The sequence below is a fragment of the Diachasmimorpha longicaudata genome, chromosome 5 (genome assembly GCF_034640455.1).
Source record: "Diachasmimorpha longicaudata isolate KC_UGA_2023 chromosome 5, iyDiaLong2, whole genome shotgun sequence".
Lineage (NCBI taxonomy): Eukaryota > Metazoa > Arthropoda > Insecta > Hymenoptera > Braconidae > Diachasmimorpha > Diachasmimorpha longicaudata.
This window is the reverse complement of record NC_087229.1, coordinates 4,972,359-4,989,462: the sequence shown is the minus strand read 5'-3', so window position 1 is coordinate 4,989,462 and position 17,104 is coordinate 4,972,359. Positions and strand designations below refer to the sequence as shown.

General features: G+C 36.7%; 1 protein-coding gene across 3 annotated transcripts; it reads right to left on the bottom strand.

Annotated features, from left to right (window-relative positions):
• Nucleotides 1–272: 272 nt before the first annotated feature.
• Nucleotides 273–17,047, bottom strand: LOC135162597 (metastasis-associated protein MTA3). Of its 3 annotated transcripts, XR_010298991.1 has the most exons (11): nucleotides 16,075–17,047; nucleotides 14,430–14,497; nucleotides 12,326–12,419; nucleotides 8,618–8,800; nucleotides 6,700–6,951; nucleotides 5,492–6,225; nucleotides 4,190–4,925; nucleotides 2,704–2,859; nucleotides 2,077–2,332; nucleotides 1,828–1,985; nucleotides 1,518–1,658 (listed from the first exon to the last, which is right to left on the bottom strand). XR_010298991.1 is itself a non-coding variant. In XM_064121242.1 (10 exons), the coding sequence occupies exons 1-10, from the start codon at nucleotides 16,196–16,198 to the stop codon at nucleotides 1,505–1,507; spliced, it is 2,757 nt and encodes a 918-aa protein (XP_063977312.1). In that variant the 5' UTR covers nucleotides 16,199–17,047; the 3' UTR covers nucleotides 273–1,504. The 3 variants fall into 3 exon arrangements, 2 of the variants coding, with proteins under 2 accessions (XP_063977312.1, XP_063977314.1); XM_064121242.1 differs by lacking the exon at nucleotides 1,828–1,985 and having other exon boundaries at nucleotides 273–1,658; XM_064121244.1 differs by lacking the exons at nucleotides 1,828–1,985; nucleotides 8,618–8,800 and having other exon boundaries at nucleotides 273–1,658.
• Nucleotides 17,048–17,104: the final 57 nt, after the last annotated feature.

Genomic DNA, 17,104 nt, shown 5'->3' with positions numbered 1-17,104 from the left:
GAATGTCCCATATAGAAGATAGAACAATTGGGGATTTCACAAGGTTTTGTGCGATTGAATTCTAACGACACTAAAACACGTATCCAAACGGATAGCGGATATTGTTAAAAACAAAATCCTGCGGTGATAAATTTATTACTAATTTTCTGGAAGAATCTAGAATACTCGAGAGTTGAAATTCGATAAGCCTTCCAAATCTGTTAGCAAAATGTGCCCCATCGACATGTGAAAATCTTCGAAATCGAAGGATTAACATAGAAAAAAACTAGGAATCCGAGCAATGCGTATATTTATTTATTAATTGCGACGAAAGTCATCAAACTTGAAAATTTAATAAAAATATTCACAGTGAGCATTCTTATTCCCTCGAAATTATCGTTCGTTCTTGGTAATTTTAATCATTTTTTCATTCCTTCATTCACTGATTTATCTCAGACAATTATTTCACACATTCTGTCCTTACAGGGAGGATTGAAGGGAAGAAGGGAAAGTGGCACGCAGTAGCCACGAATCACGCCTTGCGCCAAGGATAGAAACAACGGAAATTCGCATTTCGTAGCATTTTAATTGTTTTTTTTTCTTTCTCACTCACATGTTCACTCTCTAACATTTTTTGTATCGTGGCTAATACACACATGAGCACATTTTTATTCATTAATTCTGTCCTCAATCTCGATTTTCCGTTCTTTATCGGACAATGCAATTATAATCAATTTTATATACGAATCTTGCATTTTCACAATTCAATTTTTGTAAATTTTACTTCAAATCATTTAATTGTGGATTTTCTACGTGTATACCTCGTGTTTGTGATTGTATATTATGTTATAGTTTTTATGTACATTCAGTTAATAATAATTATTATTATTAATAACAACAATAATTAATTAATACCGACAGGAAATCATGATTTCACGGCGACTTGATTCATTTTTTTTCTAATGTTCCTTCCAATGTCAGTTGCGGGATGCTTTAAAATTGTTTTCCATTTGTTATTATCATTATCATCCAGATCCCGTTCCTTCAATGAAGTGACACACCATGCAAAAACGCAGGTACCCTCACACACAACGCCAGTGAAATCTTTTACTTTATCATTAATTTCTCATTATTTTCATATCTGGAGAATGTTTTCCTCCTCCGATGACTTCAGGTAGATTTTCAAACACTTCAGATTCATGGCTCTCTGAACCACGATTTTAATATTCATTTGTGTTCCATTATTCGAAGTAAAAACTTCTCAGTTTGACATGAAAAGAAAAAAAATATTTGTTGTGGATTATCGTCTCTGTTGTTGGTGATAAACTTTTTCGCAATTTATGTTCAACTTCAAATTGAAAAATTCTGAAGTTATTTCAAGTTGATTTTTTTTTCTTCTTTTTGTAAAAATGAGTCCACACCTAACAGGAGAGGGCTTGCCTTTTTCACTCTAAATTTCTTTTCGTTGATAGTGGGGGAACACATAACATTCAAATGTAATGTCTCGTTTATTTTTACAGTCAGTTCAGTCGAGAATTACGACCATTCGTGGATCTTCTACACGAGAGGCCGGAGCTCGTTGTTGGGGAAGTGGATGCATAACCGGTACGGGCAATCTACGCCAGGGTTTGCGGGCTGCTCTTCTCAATTCTATCGAGGATAAGGTCCTCCGCAGTCTCCTGCAAATTTAAAGTAGATTTGCATTTTAATATGTGTAATTATTTGGATATTTTGTTATTTTAATTTTTTAACACTCGAGTATATATGTGACTTGCTAATTGAACTAAAAAGAGGAAAATTTCATCAGTACTTTACATAACTAGATATTTTAGCAAATAAATTAGTTACATGTTTTCCAAAGCATATTGTGCACATAATTTTCTTCGATCACACATCATTTTCATTTCTGTATTTATCACACCCCATGATAATTGATATTTAATTGACATTTTATCGTTCGTCGAATAACACATTGGTCACTCAGGTAAGGAATCACCTCTTTTGGACTGAATAATAATAAAAAACTGTTTGATTTATGATGTTCAATATAGAGATATTATTAAGCAATAATTTCGGTTTGTGGTGTGCAAGACTCACTTTGCCTGATCTGAAGCACGGAAATAAACGTCGTCGGGTGCATCCATCCACGAAATGACCTGTTTACGTGCATTGCTTCTGGACATTGGTACCCCATGAGGAAATGAATGAGGATGTACCGCTCTACCATTCAGTGGTGGTGCTAGGGGCACAGTTGTTGGTGATGCGTGTTCCATCGTGTGTTTTGGATGTAACTGTTGCGAATGATGGGCGCGTTTTGCTGGTGGACCTTGAAGCCCCGCATTCAGAGCAATGCCTACGAAAAAGTTACAAAAAGTTATTGCTCATTCAATGAAATCACCAATAAAACGATCAAGAACGAATCAGAGTTATTCAAAACAAATTTCTGCTAGTTCTAAGAGAAATTTGATTGAACTATATGTCCATTCATTTATTCATAAAAATAAAATTGAACCAGCAATTAACTAAGGGGGCAATTTTCTTTTTTTTTAATTTTTAATAGAACATTTGGAGACGACCTCCATCGAACTCAAAAGTTATATATATTATTCCGGACAAATTTCACACTTGAAAGATTTGTTATTGTTCATATTTTCTGATTTTTCAATAAATAGGCTCTGTTTGAGTTTATAACATAATTTTTCTTGAGCAAATTTCAACATTTACCATCTGATCCATTGATTTCTTCCAATGGCGGCCTTGGCCGCTTTAATATCGTTTGTTGGGGCTGGACTACTGGTAGCGGCTGAGGCTGTGGTGGAGTTGGTGGCAATCTGTCTACCTCTGGCTTATTTGGCACTCTGTCGTATAACAAACTACCATCTGCAAATTAGGAAAATGCATTGGTCATTATTATATCACATCAGTTGAAGGCTGATATTTCAGTGATGTATATTATGAAGATGAGAAAAGTTAGCAATTTCCAAAACCCCAAGGAAGGCAATAAATACTGTTGACTATCTACGCTTTCTTTGTTTGTTCTTTGGTTCCTTCAACATTCGTGGAATTGCTCAATAAAAAACAACGCATAGTAGCAATATCGTTTGGAGTCCTCCTTTTTCCCCAAACTGTTTCATAAATTCGATAGAGACTTTCTTTCCATTCAATAGGAAATTTTGTCCATCGAATGAATTGAAGACCCCACATATTTTACTTGAATAACCACTTTTTGGTAGAAAATTCTTCTTTCCGCAAGAATCTTCGTTATCAAAGCATTACAAGTTTTCCATAAATCATTGTTGACTTTTTCAATCAAACTGCAAAAATTCAAGCTTCTTGTATCAGTGTACCATAATTTATCCAAATAAGGAAGGCTCTGAAGCAGGTTTTCTATCAAGACAAACTATTAAATTTTTACATTTCAGGGATGTATCAACTGAAGTAATTAATTCATGCAATCAGAGTAATGGTGCACTATACGAAAAGCATGTCGGTTTATGTACATTACTACAAGATGGCGAAACGTGGACGAACACGTAATCGCGAAATGATTTGAATAAATTGAATGAAAGAACTTGAAGAATAAAAAAATTAAAAGAGGCGAAACTATAAGGAAGAAGGCTAAGAGGAAGTCTGTTACATGGTTTCAAACACGTGAATACCATGAAATAATTTAAAAGCGTTACGCCATTCGTATGGTTAATGTATAGAAGATCATGTCAAGCACAGTGCGCGCGCCGTTGTTCGATATGGTGGACTTCGCGAAGTCGCTTTTCGTTGAAATTTCTAGAAAAGCTTTCAAAAGCGAATTATGTAAATTTGATTTTTAATATTGATACTCAATCGCAAATCAATATTAGTCCATGTAAGTATGGAATCATAGACTTTATGATTTAATAAACACAAAGTACATCTGTAGGGAAAATGACCTAAAAATTACCGAAAAAAAGGATCAAAATTACGTTTCAAAACGTATTCCACACATTTTTTTTGCCCTTGGATAAGGAGATATGTAAACGTAAAACTTCAGGACCCAACGAGAACCATATCGGTCTAATTAAGCTATCGGTATGCTCCTCGTCCTCTCAATTTCTCTTCTTTCCTAATTTTCTGGCTTGTAATCAGTTCATACCAAACACAATCGGACGAATAGTACTCAAGACATTCTGTGACGGAAATATGAAATCTTTAACATAGTGAGAATCAGTCATACCTGCAGCTTTGAGGGGTTTCGGGAACGCCACTACATCCGGCTGCTTTCTCATTCCCGGGGCAGTAAGCACCAGCCAATCCCACTCGCCAGGTTGCCGGGGCACTGGATGATCACCCAACCTCGTCGCAATATCTGTAACTCTGGGACGTGGCCTCGGTCTCACTGCTTTCGCCAAAATCCTCAGCTCAGCTGAACTTTTACTCGTTAATTGTGGTGATGCACAGAGATGTCTCAATGGTGCTGCGTTAACTGGTTGATGGGGAGCTCTTGCAGCATGCCGAGTTCTGAGTTGTACAGCACAAAGACGTCTGGCAGCTTTAGCTAATGCAGACGTACGAAGATAAAAAGCTGATCTTGTCTTCATAACGGGCCTAGGTGATCCACTTCCTCCACCACTAGCTCCACTTCCTCGTAAATCTACCCCATGAGCAGATGCATAATGACGACTGAGATGAGCCTTTAATTTGAATTCTTTTCCACAAGAGGGAATCGAACAACGATGAGGCCTATGAGCTCCACTCATTCCTTTACTTTCCTCATCAGAGCCTCCTCCACTTCTTTTACGTTCTGAATCTGAATCATCGATTCTCGAAGGTACTTTGAGTCCTCCATATTTTTTCCAGTAAGTCCAGCAAGATTGACAGAGTCTACACTGCATGTGTGATGGACCCCAGGAGTACCACTGAGAACTTTGACTACACTGACAGCTCTCACAAGGCTTACCATTAACTCCAACCTATGAACATGAAAATTAAAGAGGTTCAGAGTGAATGTTAAAGAATTGTGGTATCCTTGTGACAGGATCTATGATTACACATAAATTATTCCCCCTTCACGTCGATACAATTCTACCCTTACTGTCAGTTACTCCGTAAACTGCCATATTTTTTTTTGACCTGATCAATCACTATTATTTACATTATTTTATAATTTATTTGCTTTATTCCCGCCTGGTGCAATCAATCACCATCTGAAGCGAAATCGGCAAATAGTCTGATGGATCAGATCTTGCGCAATTGATCGACGCAACAGATTTGGTGTTTCGGCGAAGACTTTGGTCCCCTCCCTCCCTTTCACAATAGAAAAATACAAAGGCGTTTAAAACAACAAGTAAATTTAGAAATATAAATTGCAATATGTAAATAGACAGCGAGATTTCAATAGCGACAGGGTCAACGAGTTGATAATTTGACGTGGAATACCTCACATATGAGATGTGAATAGAGAAAAAAAATAAAAGCGTATGGGCGTGATAAGATAAATGGGCAATTACAAACTACATAGAATCGAAACAATACAAACCATTAACATTCCGCTTGTGTCAGTGATGTTGCCATTACTGCTGCCATTTAAGATGCTAACGCCTTTTCCGTTAGTATTGTTGTTACCTAAAGGTATTATTGTTGCTCCACCTGTGGGAGCAGCTGGAGGTGTCTTATTGTAATTCGGGATGTAAACTTGCTTCAATTTGCTCTCAGCTTCAACTGCTTTCACTCGCTTTTGCTGCACATAACGATCAGTCGTTTTCCACATATAATAGTACTCAATAACATTTTTTAATGTTTTCCAGGGAAGGAAATCCCGACGAATGTCTGAGAAGTCTTTGCCATATTTGTCGAGAGCTTCCTCAAAGAGATTTGCTTCTGAAGCACTCCATTCCTCCATTTCGTCTCGGCAGAGGACTGGACCAGAGAGTGGAACCAAAGAGGACATAGCTTTGGCAAGATCGTAGCCATGTCGATGAAGTGTGTCCATTGCGTGAAACAAGGTGATGTCTCTGGAGGCTGCCGCTGCCGACATATGGAGGGAAGGCTGTTTCACTGACGAGGAACAGTCCAAGGCACGTGCAAATGTGCCAACTGATCTGGAGACGACTAGAAATTGGTCAATCTGACGATCAGTCAGGGAGTGTCGAGGTGTCCAAATAAGTGTTTCCAAGTCTTGGAGGCGACGAGGATCGGCCTCGCGTTCGCACTGGGTTAGAGGGAATGGTGCGATACCATCGGCTTGATATCTACTGCCTACGCGGATTTCACCTGAAAGAATGGAAATGTTGTTTATCCAGTTTTGCCTAAATGCTTTTGGTCCATATAATCTAGCCCAGCAATTCCACCTAAATTCATTGGAAAGTACTTTCTCAAAATGTGGTGCTTTTTCAGTCTTCAAGTTCTTCTTCAAATGAAACACCGAAGTATTCTATCATTCCTATTGGAGTATAAATTTTGTATTCCCCGGTTAATAAATTAAATAACAAAACTAAATCTCTACAAGATATATTCTTTGTGATTATGATAGAAAATCTTGTTGTCAAAATTTTTTTTGTTCTCATGAACTCATTACTTATTTATTAAATTTGTTATTTATCATTTTTTCCTCAGAAAATTCTTTAGTTTTTATCCCTTCTTTTTTATATCTGGCAATTTTTCTTTTACTATCGTTGCTGCAGGTAATTTTGGTTTTGGTCGGATCAGAGGGTGGGGGTGCAATAATTTATTTTATGATCAATTTACCTTTATCAGCAAGTAGTGTACGCTGAGCAGGATCAAAAACAAGACAATAGAAGAACGAATCGTCTTTGTTCAAATAACTGAGGAGTGACTCTGTCTCATTGAGTAGAGTAACACAGCATTTTCCTCTGATGTGAGTGGCAGGCATAGTTTCAACTTGACGAGACAGAAAAAGCTCTCTGTGTTTCATCTGATGCCGTTGCTTTGTACTTAGTTCGGACACTCCACCAGCACCTACGACACTTTCCTCCATCCCTATTTAACAGAATTATAAGAAGGATTAATAATTGTTTTTTCAATATGTCGAATTTCATGCACGATGTCATGCTTCAAAAATCACTAACTTCAAATAATGAATATATAATTTTAAATAATTACAAATATAATCTACGTGAAAAAAAATGGAGATAACTTTTATTGCAAAATTATGAATTTATTCTTTCAAGTAGTCAATGATAATCTAAAATTCTAATCATCATTATTCATGCTGTTATAATGCATGAGAGCAACACGTAATGGACCTACTGCAATGACAAAATAAGAAATCACGATACTGGCCAGAAATTAATTAGAAGAAGTGCCCAACGTAAATAATAATAAATGCAATGCCCATTGGTAACGTTAAAAAAAACTTCAACACCTCGTCTCAAAATCAAGTTTCAAAATAATTTCCATCATAGCAGAATAATGGAACTATAATTGACTTATATCGACTTTCTGTCACTTCTAGACAAAAAAAATGAAATGAAAATATATTAGATGCACAGACAATAAAATTAATGAAATATTAATCACATATAACTATGCTGAAAATATACTATTGGAAATTCCATTTGAGTGGAAGAGAACAATTAATTTGAAGAAGAAATGCCTCAGATTACTAAAGAATCTCCACTGAATGCAGCTGAATAGTAGGGGAAAGGCCAATAAAAAAATCTATCCAGTGTTTAATTCAAATGAAAAAAAAACTTGATGATTTTTCTATAACATGTTGCATCATAAATAATTGACTCTAGCTCGAATCCCTAAACTTGATTCCAACTTGAGCCAAACATTCACGCTTTGCCATGTATTTGGGGTTAAAATAAATGTACAGCCATTCATTGAACACCTGAAACAAAAACTTAAAGTTTCAACAGTTCAACAGCAGCTGATTTTATATCTCTTTGGCCTTACAATGAATTCAACCTGAGCTGTCGGTATTCATCAAGATTACAAAGAATTATTCAATTCAACTGCTCATTCAGAAGCCTTGTATCATCATTGGCATTTCATCATTGATCTAACTAATACAAGTTTGGAAATTTTTCATCGCTTGTTACTGACTACAGTCTATAGTCGGAAAGTATTTTATGTTCAATTTTGAACCTAGATAATGTATCAACATCCATTTGCAACAGCTGTAGTGAGGATGACAATCATTATCAAAATTTTTGCTCAATATGACGACACGAATTGATAAATTTGGTTAACGATTGTCGGCTAGTCAATATCGATTTTTTAACATGAAGAAAGAAAGCATTGCGTAAACATTTATTTTTCAGAATGTCGAGCATACGATGGAGAACACTTTTCCATCAGAGCCATACAAAGTTTTGAGGACATTCACACCCCAATGCCATTCATAACTTTCCAAGCTTTCTCAGCACTGGGAGTAATCACGGAACAGCAGGGAACGATATTCCCAATAAATCGATGATTGAAAAACAGAGGATCGATGAATATTGAACAAAATCAATAGTTTATGCATAACAAACAAAAAAAATAATAATGTCCTATTAGTAATACAGATACAACACTACAAATATTTAACGATGAATATATGGTTGGCACTACCGTCACCTTAAGGGAAGCGGAATTCGCGCATTCATTGACAATAGACTCGACCTTTTTCTAATCGTTTTTTTTTAGCGTCACTCACCATGGGGCTCGTGGGCCTCTGATAGTGGGGCTTTGAGCCATCCACCTTTCCCAGCCCCTTTGCTCATCACTTTCGGACCAATCCCATCTTTACTAGTCATTTCCTTAGTCGAATCTTGATTCTCGATTTTCTGACTCTGCGTGCTTGCAGGAGATTCTGACCTCTGCTGCTCCACGCTTGCCACTGCAAATGTTTGTCAAAAAAAACCGAACCTCCTTATTTTTCTGTTTTCATCAGTTTTTTTTTTTTTTTGCTTCCAAATGGAAGCTTCGTAATTGATGGCTTTTGTGATTCTACAATTTTACTTGGAAATGACTTATATCCGTATGTGTGCACATTTGTTTTTGTTTTATAAATACTCACAGAGGAGAGACCAAAGTAATTGTTGAAAAAAAAAATTGACAATTAACCGGTATAATCTACAAGCACTCTTCTGCCAAATTTCAGCTCAATTGATGAATTCTATTTTTTCAAAGGAGTAATTCTTCCAAATTCAGTGATCAAATGAACTTTCTTTTGCTTTACGGTATTCTTTATAATATTTATCGCATTACTAAATTCAGCAAATTGGGACGAGTCCTAGTAGATCATCTTATTGATAGGTATAACTCAATCTCTCCACCTTTTCATTGAGTGCTTTATCTCATTATTTTTAGTGGGCTAGGTGCCTGGACCTGCTATATAATTTCTCAAAACCGTATTCCACACCACTGTATTCTCGATGAATTCCAATAAGTACGAAAAAACTATTGAAACCCACCATTTGATTTTTTCTAATGCTGATTGAAGAAATAACTTGACAGACTTAACGGAAACCCAAAAAGCACTCGCAGCTCTGCCAGGAGTTACTTAAGCAGCATTGTCGAAACTATTACATGCAATGGGAGACACAAAAAGTAGGAAGATGAGCTTCACGCAAATTGTTCCAATATAGCACGAGCCAACCCATGAACACATCTTCAATTGTTCGCTAAGTGCCCAAAGAAAGATTGATCGGAAAAATTTCAACGGGCAATGAGAACAAGAATGTTTTTCTTTACCAATTCCCAATTGAAAAAGTCATAGGTACATCTTGGACAACGGTCAACATCCAGATCGTAATGAAAAAAATCACGAACAAGATTCTGCTCTCTATCTCGTCCGAGCTGAAAGGTGTGCTATTACGAACTATTGGAAACGGGTCAGACAGCTACTAAAGTTGACAACTAAACAAACTGGACGAGGTACTTGATCTTTACACCTCATTCGCATTGTCATAAAACATGACAATAGCATGGGGAAACCACAGAAAAACCGTGCCGACAGACGTAGCTCGTCTGCTGGCAATCTCCCTATCGCCGGGGTCTTAAAAATTTGTTACCACGGGGAATCGACTTTGTCAACCTTTCCTGCACTAAATTGGCGCCTAATACGTATCACCATCGATATTGCTATCCATATAAAATAATTAAAACCCTTTTTTGAAAATCAATAGGATTCGGCTCATAATATTTTTCCTCTTTCGGAGACCGGCACTGGTGTCATAGGATTTTTTGGTGGTCCAGCCAAACCCATTGGGGTAATTTATGGCCAAGATAAGGTTGATCTGCGATCAAGCCAGGCCTATTTCCCTATTGTTAAGCCTATTGTCAAGCTTGTTGGCCTATTATTGAGATCAATCCCAGATAAAGTCAACATGAGACTAAAATAAATTCTGAATTTCTCCTGAAAATTAATTCCGAAAAAACTCTGCTAATCTTCAACTAATAAAATAACAAGATCGTGAATGAAAGGTCAATTGAGAATTCCCAATCTTGAAGTGATGGATATAAATTCCAATCAACTGATGATGAATTCATCTTTGCTAGCAGAACATGATCCAATGTGCCCAGGAATGCTGTGATATGTGAAATTCAAATTTGAAAAACGCCTCAGGGATGTATCGCACATCAAAGTGGAATAGAAATTTTCAATCCGAAATTTCAGGCTCGTTCCACTCTTGAATTAGAGTGCGCAGTTATGGGACACCGTGTATACTAGATACTAGGGTTCTTCATTTGCATTGTAGCGTATGTACAAAATACGTACATATATATATATGTATATACATTGAATAATATATATACATAGTGAATCCTGCTCCAGTCATTCATTAAGTTTCAGACCAGAGGAGAAAAGAGAGGTGGAAAGGGGTAGATGGGTAGGTGAGGTGAAAAGGGTGGAAAACCAGGGATGGACGTGAGGTGAGTGAGTGGTTGGAACTCAGGGAAATACGTAGGCGTGTACCTCCCTCTTTTATCCTTCTCTTCCAGCAGATCGATACAAACCCTTCCGCTTTCGTACTCACCCTACCCAAATATCACCCTTATCCTCATCTGCCATCCCCTCTTGCCCTCCCAAAAGTCTCACCCCCGGCCCGCCCCCCCTTCCGCCACCCTCTGCCCCCCCGACTTTACTTATACGATCTCAACCCTACATCCTCTGTTCTCATTATCTCTTTCATTGCACCGTAGAAAAACGAAACGCGAAAAGGGTTTTCTTTTTCTCGTATTCCAACAATTTTCCGTAGTTCCTCTGTACGGAAGGACTTTAGATAAGAAAATTGGTAAAAACCCGATGGTATTAATGAAGTTATCGGATTAAATCATTAATAATGGCAATTGAAAAATTGTGCTGAGAATTGGTGGAATGGCCCATGTAGTTCATATGATATAGATCATGTCTTGTAAGTGACAATAAAAAAAATGTTAAAAGTCGGGAACGTTGAATGTCACGGGGATTAACTTATACTCAAACATCCTGTACCTCGCTAGGTGCATGGCTCGTGAAGGATTGAAACATCACAAGAATCATTCCTCTCAATAATTATGGCTTAGGAGCATTAAGAACTAATAGGATTGTTTTCCCGCGAGTCCAACTTTGTCCGGATCATTATTCACCCTCGTAAACGATTAGAAGAGTCAAACAATCTAGACACGCGTGATAAATTTGGCCACAAGTTAAACGACCATGAGGATCAACCAGTAGAGGCAGATAGGATGATTTTGAAAGTTGGTTAATTGCAAGGGTCAGCTACCCAGGACAAGTAATGAAAAAATGGAATGATGAAAAATCGAAGGGGATAATCGGCAGGTTCTCTCCCATTTAACTCTAGGATAGTTTTTTGGGATGTTCACCTCTTCTACTAAGACCTTATTACTATCCTAGCTGCCTCGTATGGCTGATCCTAGGAAAATGATCTCCTGATAATTTTGTACTTCCACAAAATTCAGAAATATAAGACAGAAAATTCCTGACTCATTCAATCTACAACGCGAAGGTCTGGGCGGCCAACCGGAATCTCGAAAATTCATTCTTTGTTTGCAGTATCTAATTTTGAATCCACTCAGGATTCCAGTCCTGAAGTGCAGACAAAATACTTCAACTTGTTCTATGGTGAAGAGCCTATAGAGAAATCTTTAAATTTATCCGATTGACTAAAAAAAATATTTAATGGTGGACACGGTGGGCAATCATTACAGAAACAGACACCAATTTCTAAACATTGAGACGTTATTCATTGATTTCCTAGTGAAATTTTATTTTCAATAAAATTTTAATGTCTGTAAAATGTATTCTCGAGATCCTCGTTAAACTATCATCTTTATTTGGAAGTAAATGTTAGTGATGAAAACCCAAACTTGAAAAAATTTACCAAAATTCTAAAGCTATGTAAATAAATATACTTACACTGATGTTTATCAGCTAGCATAATCAAAGTCTGCGGTAAATCCCTTCGCCTGAAGAAACACATTACTTTTGCCTCAACATTACCACTCGCCGTCTAAAAATAAACAGATAAGCCGATAAGTATTAACAAAACCATTATAATCACAATAATTATTTTCAATAAAATTAACCCCTGACAATTATTCATTCATCATAAAAATAATTTACCTAATTATGGCGACTCGGAAATAATGGTCCACATTTTACTTATTCAAGGTTATAAAAATATCATGAAAGAAATATTAAACTGGGTTTTTGGTGAAATAAAGCTGTTATATCGAGTATCCCCTGTTTCCCAGTTTAGTCCCTCAACTAAGTAAGGGTGAGGGTAAGGCCCCATGTTGGACTCTTCGAGATGTCCTCCCTTAACGTCAATGTCATCGCTTAGCAACGAGTGACGCGCGTTATGTCGTTTTCTCACAATTCAATTTTTTTCACAATTGTTTATTGGACAGGATGCCAATGAAAGTTTGAGTTACTTCATTTAAAAGAATTATTAATATTGATATAGAAGAGGAATGTCGATTCCTTCGACATATCGACCTTATTATATCAATATCATACCCAGCATTCCTAAATGACTCCCTATGGAGATTCTAAATTTTTCTAAAATTACTGTCTTTTGAATTTCTTATATTTCATGAAGAACCTCCAATCTCGTCGTAATACTGTATCTTCGAGAAATAAACAAAAACATTGTCACAACTGCCAATGACGTTGCAATTTTCAATATTTTTAATTAACGAAAATCAGCTAACTCGTTATAATAAACGAAATCTGTTATAATAAACGAAAAGTCCAAATTTCAGTTGAAATTGTTCTTCCTGCTGTGATATATAATTGTTGGAATAAATTCCTTGTTTAGTAGTTCGTATAAACTAGCATATTGAATGGTGAAAATTAATAGGTAATTCTTCCATTATGTTTATTGCACTTTAGGGCACGGTCATTAAAAATTCACTATTCCCGTTTCTCGACACAAACCTTTTATGGTTTTATTGCGGTCCTGTGACAATGCTCAGTACAGAGGCCTGGAAATACCCAAATGCTGGCGAGGGGTCTATCCTTCCCGGAATTTGCGTACTCCGAGTTCCTCTTTATAGTTTATTTGTTGAAAGAACTTGTAAAAGGAAGTGTGTCTTTTCAAGATATATTTGTCACATAAAATTTGCTTCAATTTTTCACATTTAGAGTCGAATTGTTTTTGTATGCTCGATGTCTCCTTGGAAGGGCATTAATATTGGTAACTAAAGAATTTTAAGGTCCTGGCGACGGTTAAGTAAACATCATATTTGAAAAACCTTTGAGTAAAGAGGGTTTAATAATTCATATTTGAAATCCTTTTTGAAACAAATTTTCCATTCGACTACCCATTGACTTAACGACCGATATTTAATCCCCTGACTCGAATTTCGGTCTCTTCACTCAGAGGCCACAGGTAACGTGGCAAGTGGTAGGCACGTTACAATTGGTTCATTGTCGCTTTGGGGGGCTAGGTACAACGGTTACACGGCAAAATTCCCCGAGTACCTAATTCTACGTCGAAATTCTTCAGGCGTAATTTTCAAAATGACAATGATCAAATATTAAAATTTCTTAAGTCAATCCTCCAAAAATAAAGTTTGTCAACATAATGAAAATTGTGGGAACTCAAAAAGTTTCTAGGAATTTCGAAGGAATGATTTTTTTTAGTTTCAAAGAAATTCTAGGAATTAATTGAATATTCAGAAAAATCAGGGGCTTGCTAAACACACAAAGTCTACTGATAAGGTTTCGGCAAATTTAAACAGCGTTTGAGGACGATTTAGAAAGTTCAAAATTGAGGAAATTCTTACAATTTAGATTGAATTTAGGACATTCCTAAAAATGTGATTAGAAAGAGGACAACCTAGTAAAAATATAGATCCGCCCACGATGAAAAAACGTACTTAATAATGGAAGAACTACCCAGCTAGTGACCGAATCATGTTCAGACTTGTTTACCAATCCATGACTCCCAACTATAAATTATTGATGAATATAATAAAATTCAGAAAATTTCTGGTCAAGTTTATCAAAAACTTACTTTATTTAATTCTTCTATCCTTCGTATTTGATAAGGAGACGTGGATGATGTCTCGAAGTACACATAATCTGTAACCAAAAATAAATTGTAAGTAGGTATGATAATTTTCAGCGATCACTGCTTCTCTAAATTAACATTACTAGAAACACCCGGAAGAGCCAAAAAATACCCCCATTTCATCACCCCCTTGATATTTTGAAAGCAACAACAGTCGAAGTTATTGACTGGAATCTATTGTAAAAAAGGAACAGACTAGTTCCTTCGACTGATCCATAAGTTACCATTATATTATCGAATTGCAGTAATGATAATGACCGTTCGAAAATTAATTCACGGATGTGAGTGATCGAAATACAATAAATAAGGGAGGGTGATCCTGGAATTACTTCGTAGGACTATAGAATGACTATAGAAACAAAAAAATGTATCGGAAGCTCTTTCATTAGTGCGAGAGTAAATGCATAATTCATGACTCCAAAACTTCAACTTCAGGAATAATTATTTCGTTTTTTTTGGTTCCGGATTGAAGTCTCCTGACCGATTATTTTTCCGATCTCATAATTTTGATCGGAAATCGAGAATATCATGAACTGTGAAAGTATGATCTTAGAGAATGTGTCTATACACTTTGAATTATGTGGGTTCATTTTTGAAATTTTTACTAAATTATAATCGGCATTAGTTTGGAGTATTTGTGAGTGTAATTCCCTCTCAATAGTCTCTGTAGTTATCGACAAATAGTAATTACTCCAAAAATATTTTTTTAACATCTCTGATAATTACGCGGCAAAACAATTCATAATATTACGGCGTAACTAGGATTAATTTGTTAATAATCGACTTTTCTAAATCAATTAATTAGTCATTTTGGAAACGTGAATTACCTCCCTCGGAAGTTCATTATCAATGAAATAGCCAGAAAATATAACGAAAGCAAAAAGTAACAGCATATGGATTCTGCTGAAGAGTTCTACGCGGCCTGTTTATTGCAGTTTCCTTTGTTTATATTTTTCATTATAAATTTCCTTAATTTCTTTAAATAAATTTTTGCCCAATTCATTCAATGAATATAGTTAACGATGTGATCATAGCAAAATTAAAAATGAAAATCCGGCAATAAAATTATCATTCCTAATGGAATTTTAATTACACCATTCCATGAAATGATTGTGTAGCAAATTGGTATGACCTAGCATTGAAAGGACTTTGCCAAATGTCCACAGCAGGATATAGGAAAATTCAGAGGGAACGGACGGCAGCACGGGACGCCAAGAACGAAATGAACGGAGGTAGATGTAGGGGAGGGGATAGGGGGGGAAAGACGCATTTGTGGAAAGCAAAGGGAGAAAGAGGGAGCCATAGACAGGGAAGATCCAAATGAGAAATAAAAGTGAGAGGGGAATATAGAACGAGTACAGAAGGAGAAGGACAAGGCAAAAGGAGAATGGGGACAGGGGACGCCGCTGTGATGCCATTTGCGAATATCAATTTGTTCATGATAAATTGATATTGTATACGCTATGTCGAACAATATACAATTATTGTTACTGGAAAAAAAGACAGGACACAATTTAATGATTTTGGTCATTAGCACGAGAAAAGGGAATATGTTTAAAAAAAAAAAGGGCCCATTGGCGAAGGTTACCTCCCACTCGGTACATGTTGGCCGTCATGTTGCTGGCGTCCTGTGCAGCAGCAGTGGCCGCGAGCCCGAAATTTGTACTTTCGTGGTTCCCGTGGCTCTCGTGGTATTCCGCCGGCATCGGCATGGGATGTATCCCCCACCACCTTCACCACCCAGTCAGCCCAACACTTTTATCGCTGGCGATCTATCTCTCTCTCTCTCTTTCTCTTTCTGTCTTTATGTTCTTTTCGCTCCCTTTGTCAATTTTAATGCCGTGCTATTTCAATTATTCTGGGTAACTTAATGTTGCACCGATGTTGCAGGTGATTAATTAATGAAACAAACTATTGAATGAGTTTGTAACGCGTGCATCAAATGTGTAAACTTCAGTAGCTCACAAAAACTCAGCTACTCCGTAGTATTGGCATGGAGATTTAATATTTTGTTGTATCACACTCCATTATATATTTCTAGTCACGTTGAACAAATGAAACTTAGCCATGGTTCCACCAGCCTCCTGAAGGCCAGAGTACTCGCCGATAAATTGGTCTATTATTATTATTATATATACAGTAGTAAAAAAGTTGCTGAATCTAGAAATCCCAAAAAGTTTCTGCGTTCGTTCTTAACCTCTTGAAATTCATTAGTAGAAAAATCACACACACAATAAACAATAGAAGTGTATAGCACACTGATAAATTTTTCACTCAGTACAATACACAAAATAGCCCGGAGGAGTCGGTTGACCAGCACTCGTCGGCGCCCGCGACAAAAAAACACAACTTCACACCAAAACTCTCGTTTATCAATCACCACGAGTTATATTTATCACTTGAATTCACTTTTTTTCACGATTATCCCCATTAGTAACTTCACAATTGATTATTTAGTTTTTGTAGGTGATTTGTACAGACTGTAAAGGGTGAAAATGGAAGTGTGTGTTGTCCTCGAAGCAATTCCGCTTAAGGAAACACCGCCATTTTCATTTCGCTTGGCGGCGACACGAGCGCCCCCACTGGTTCTTCATCAAGTTTACTAGTGCCGGGAGGAT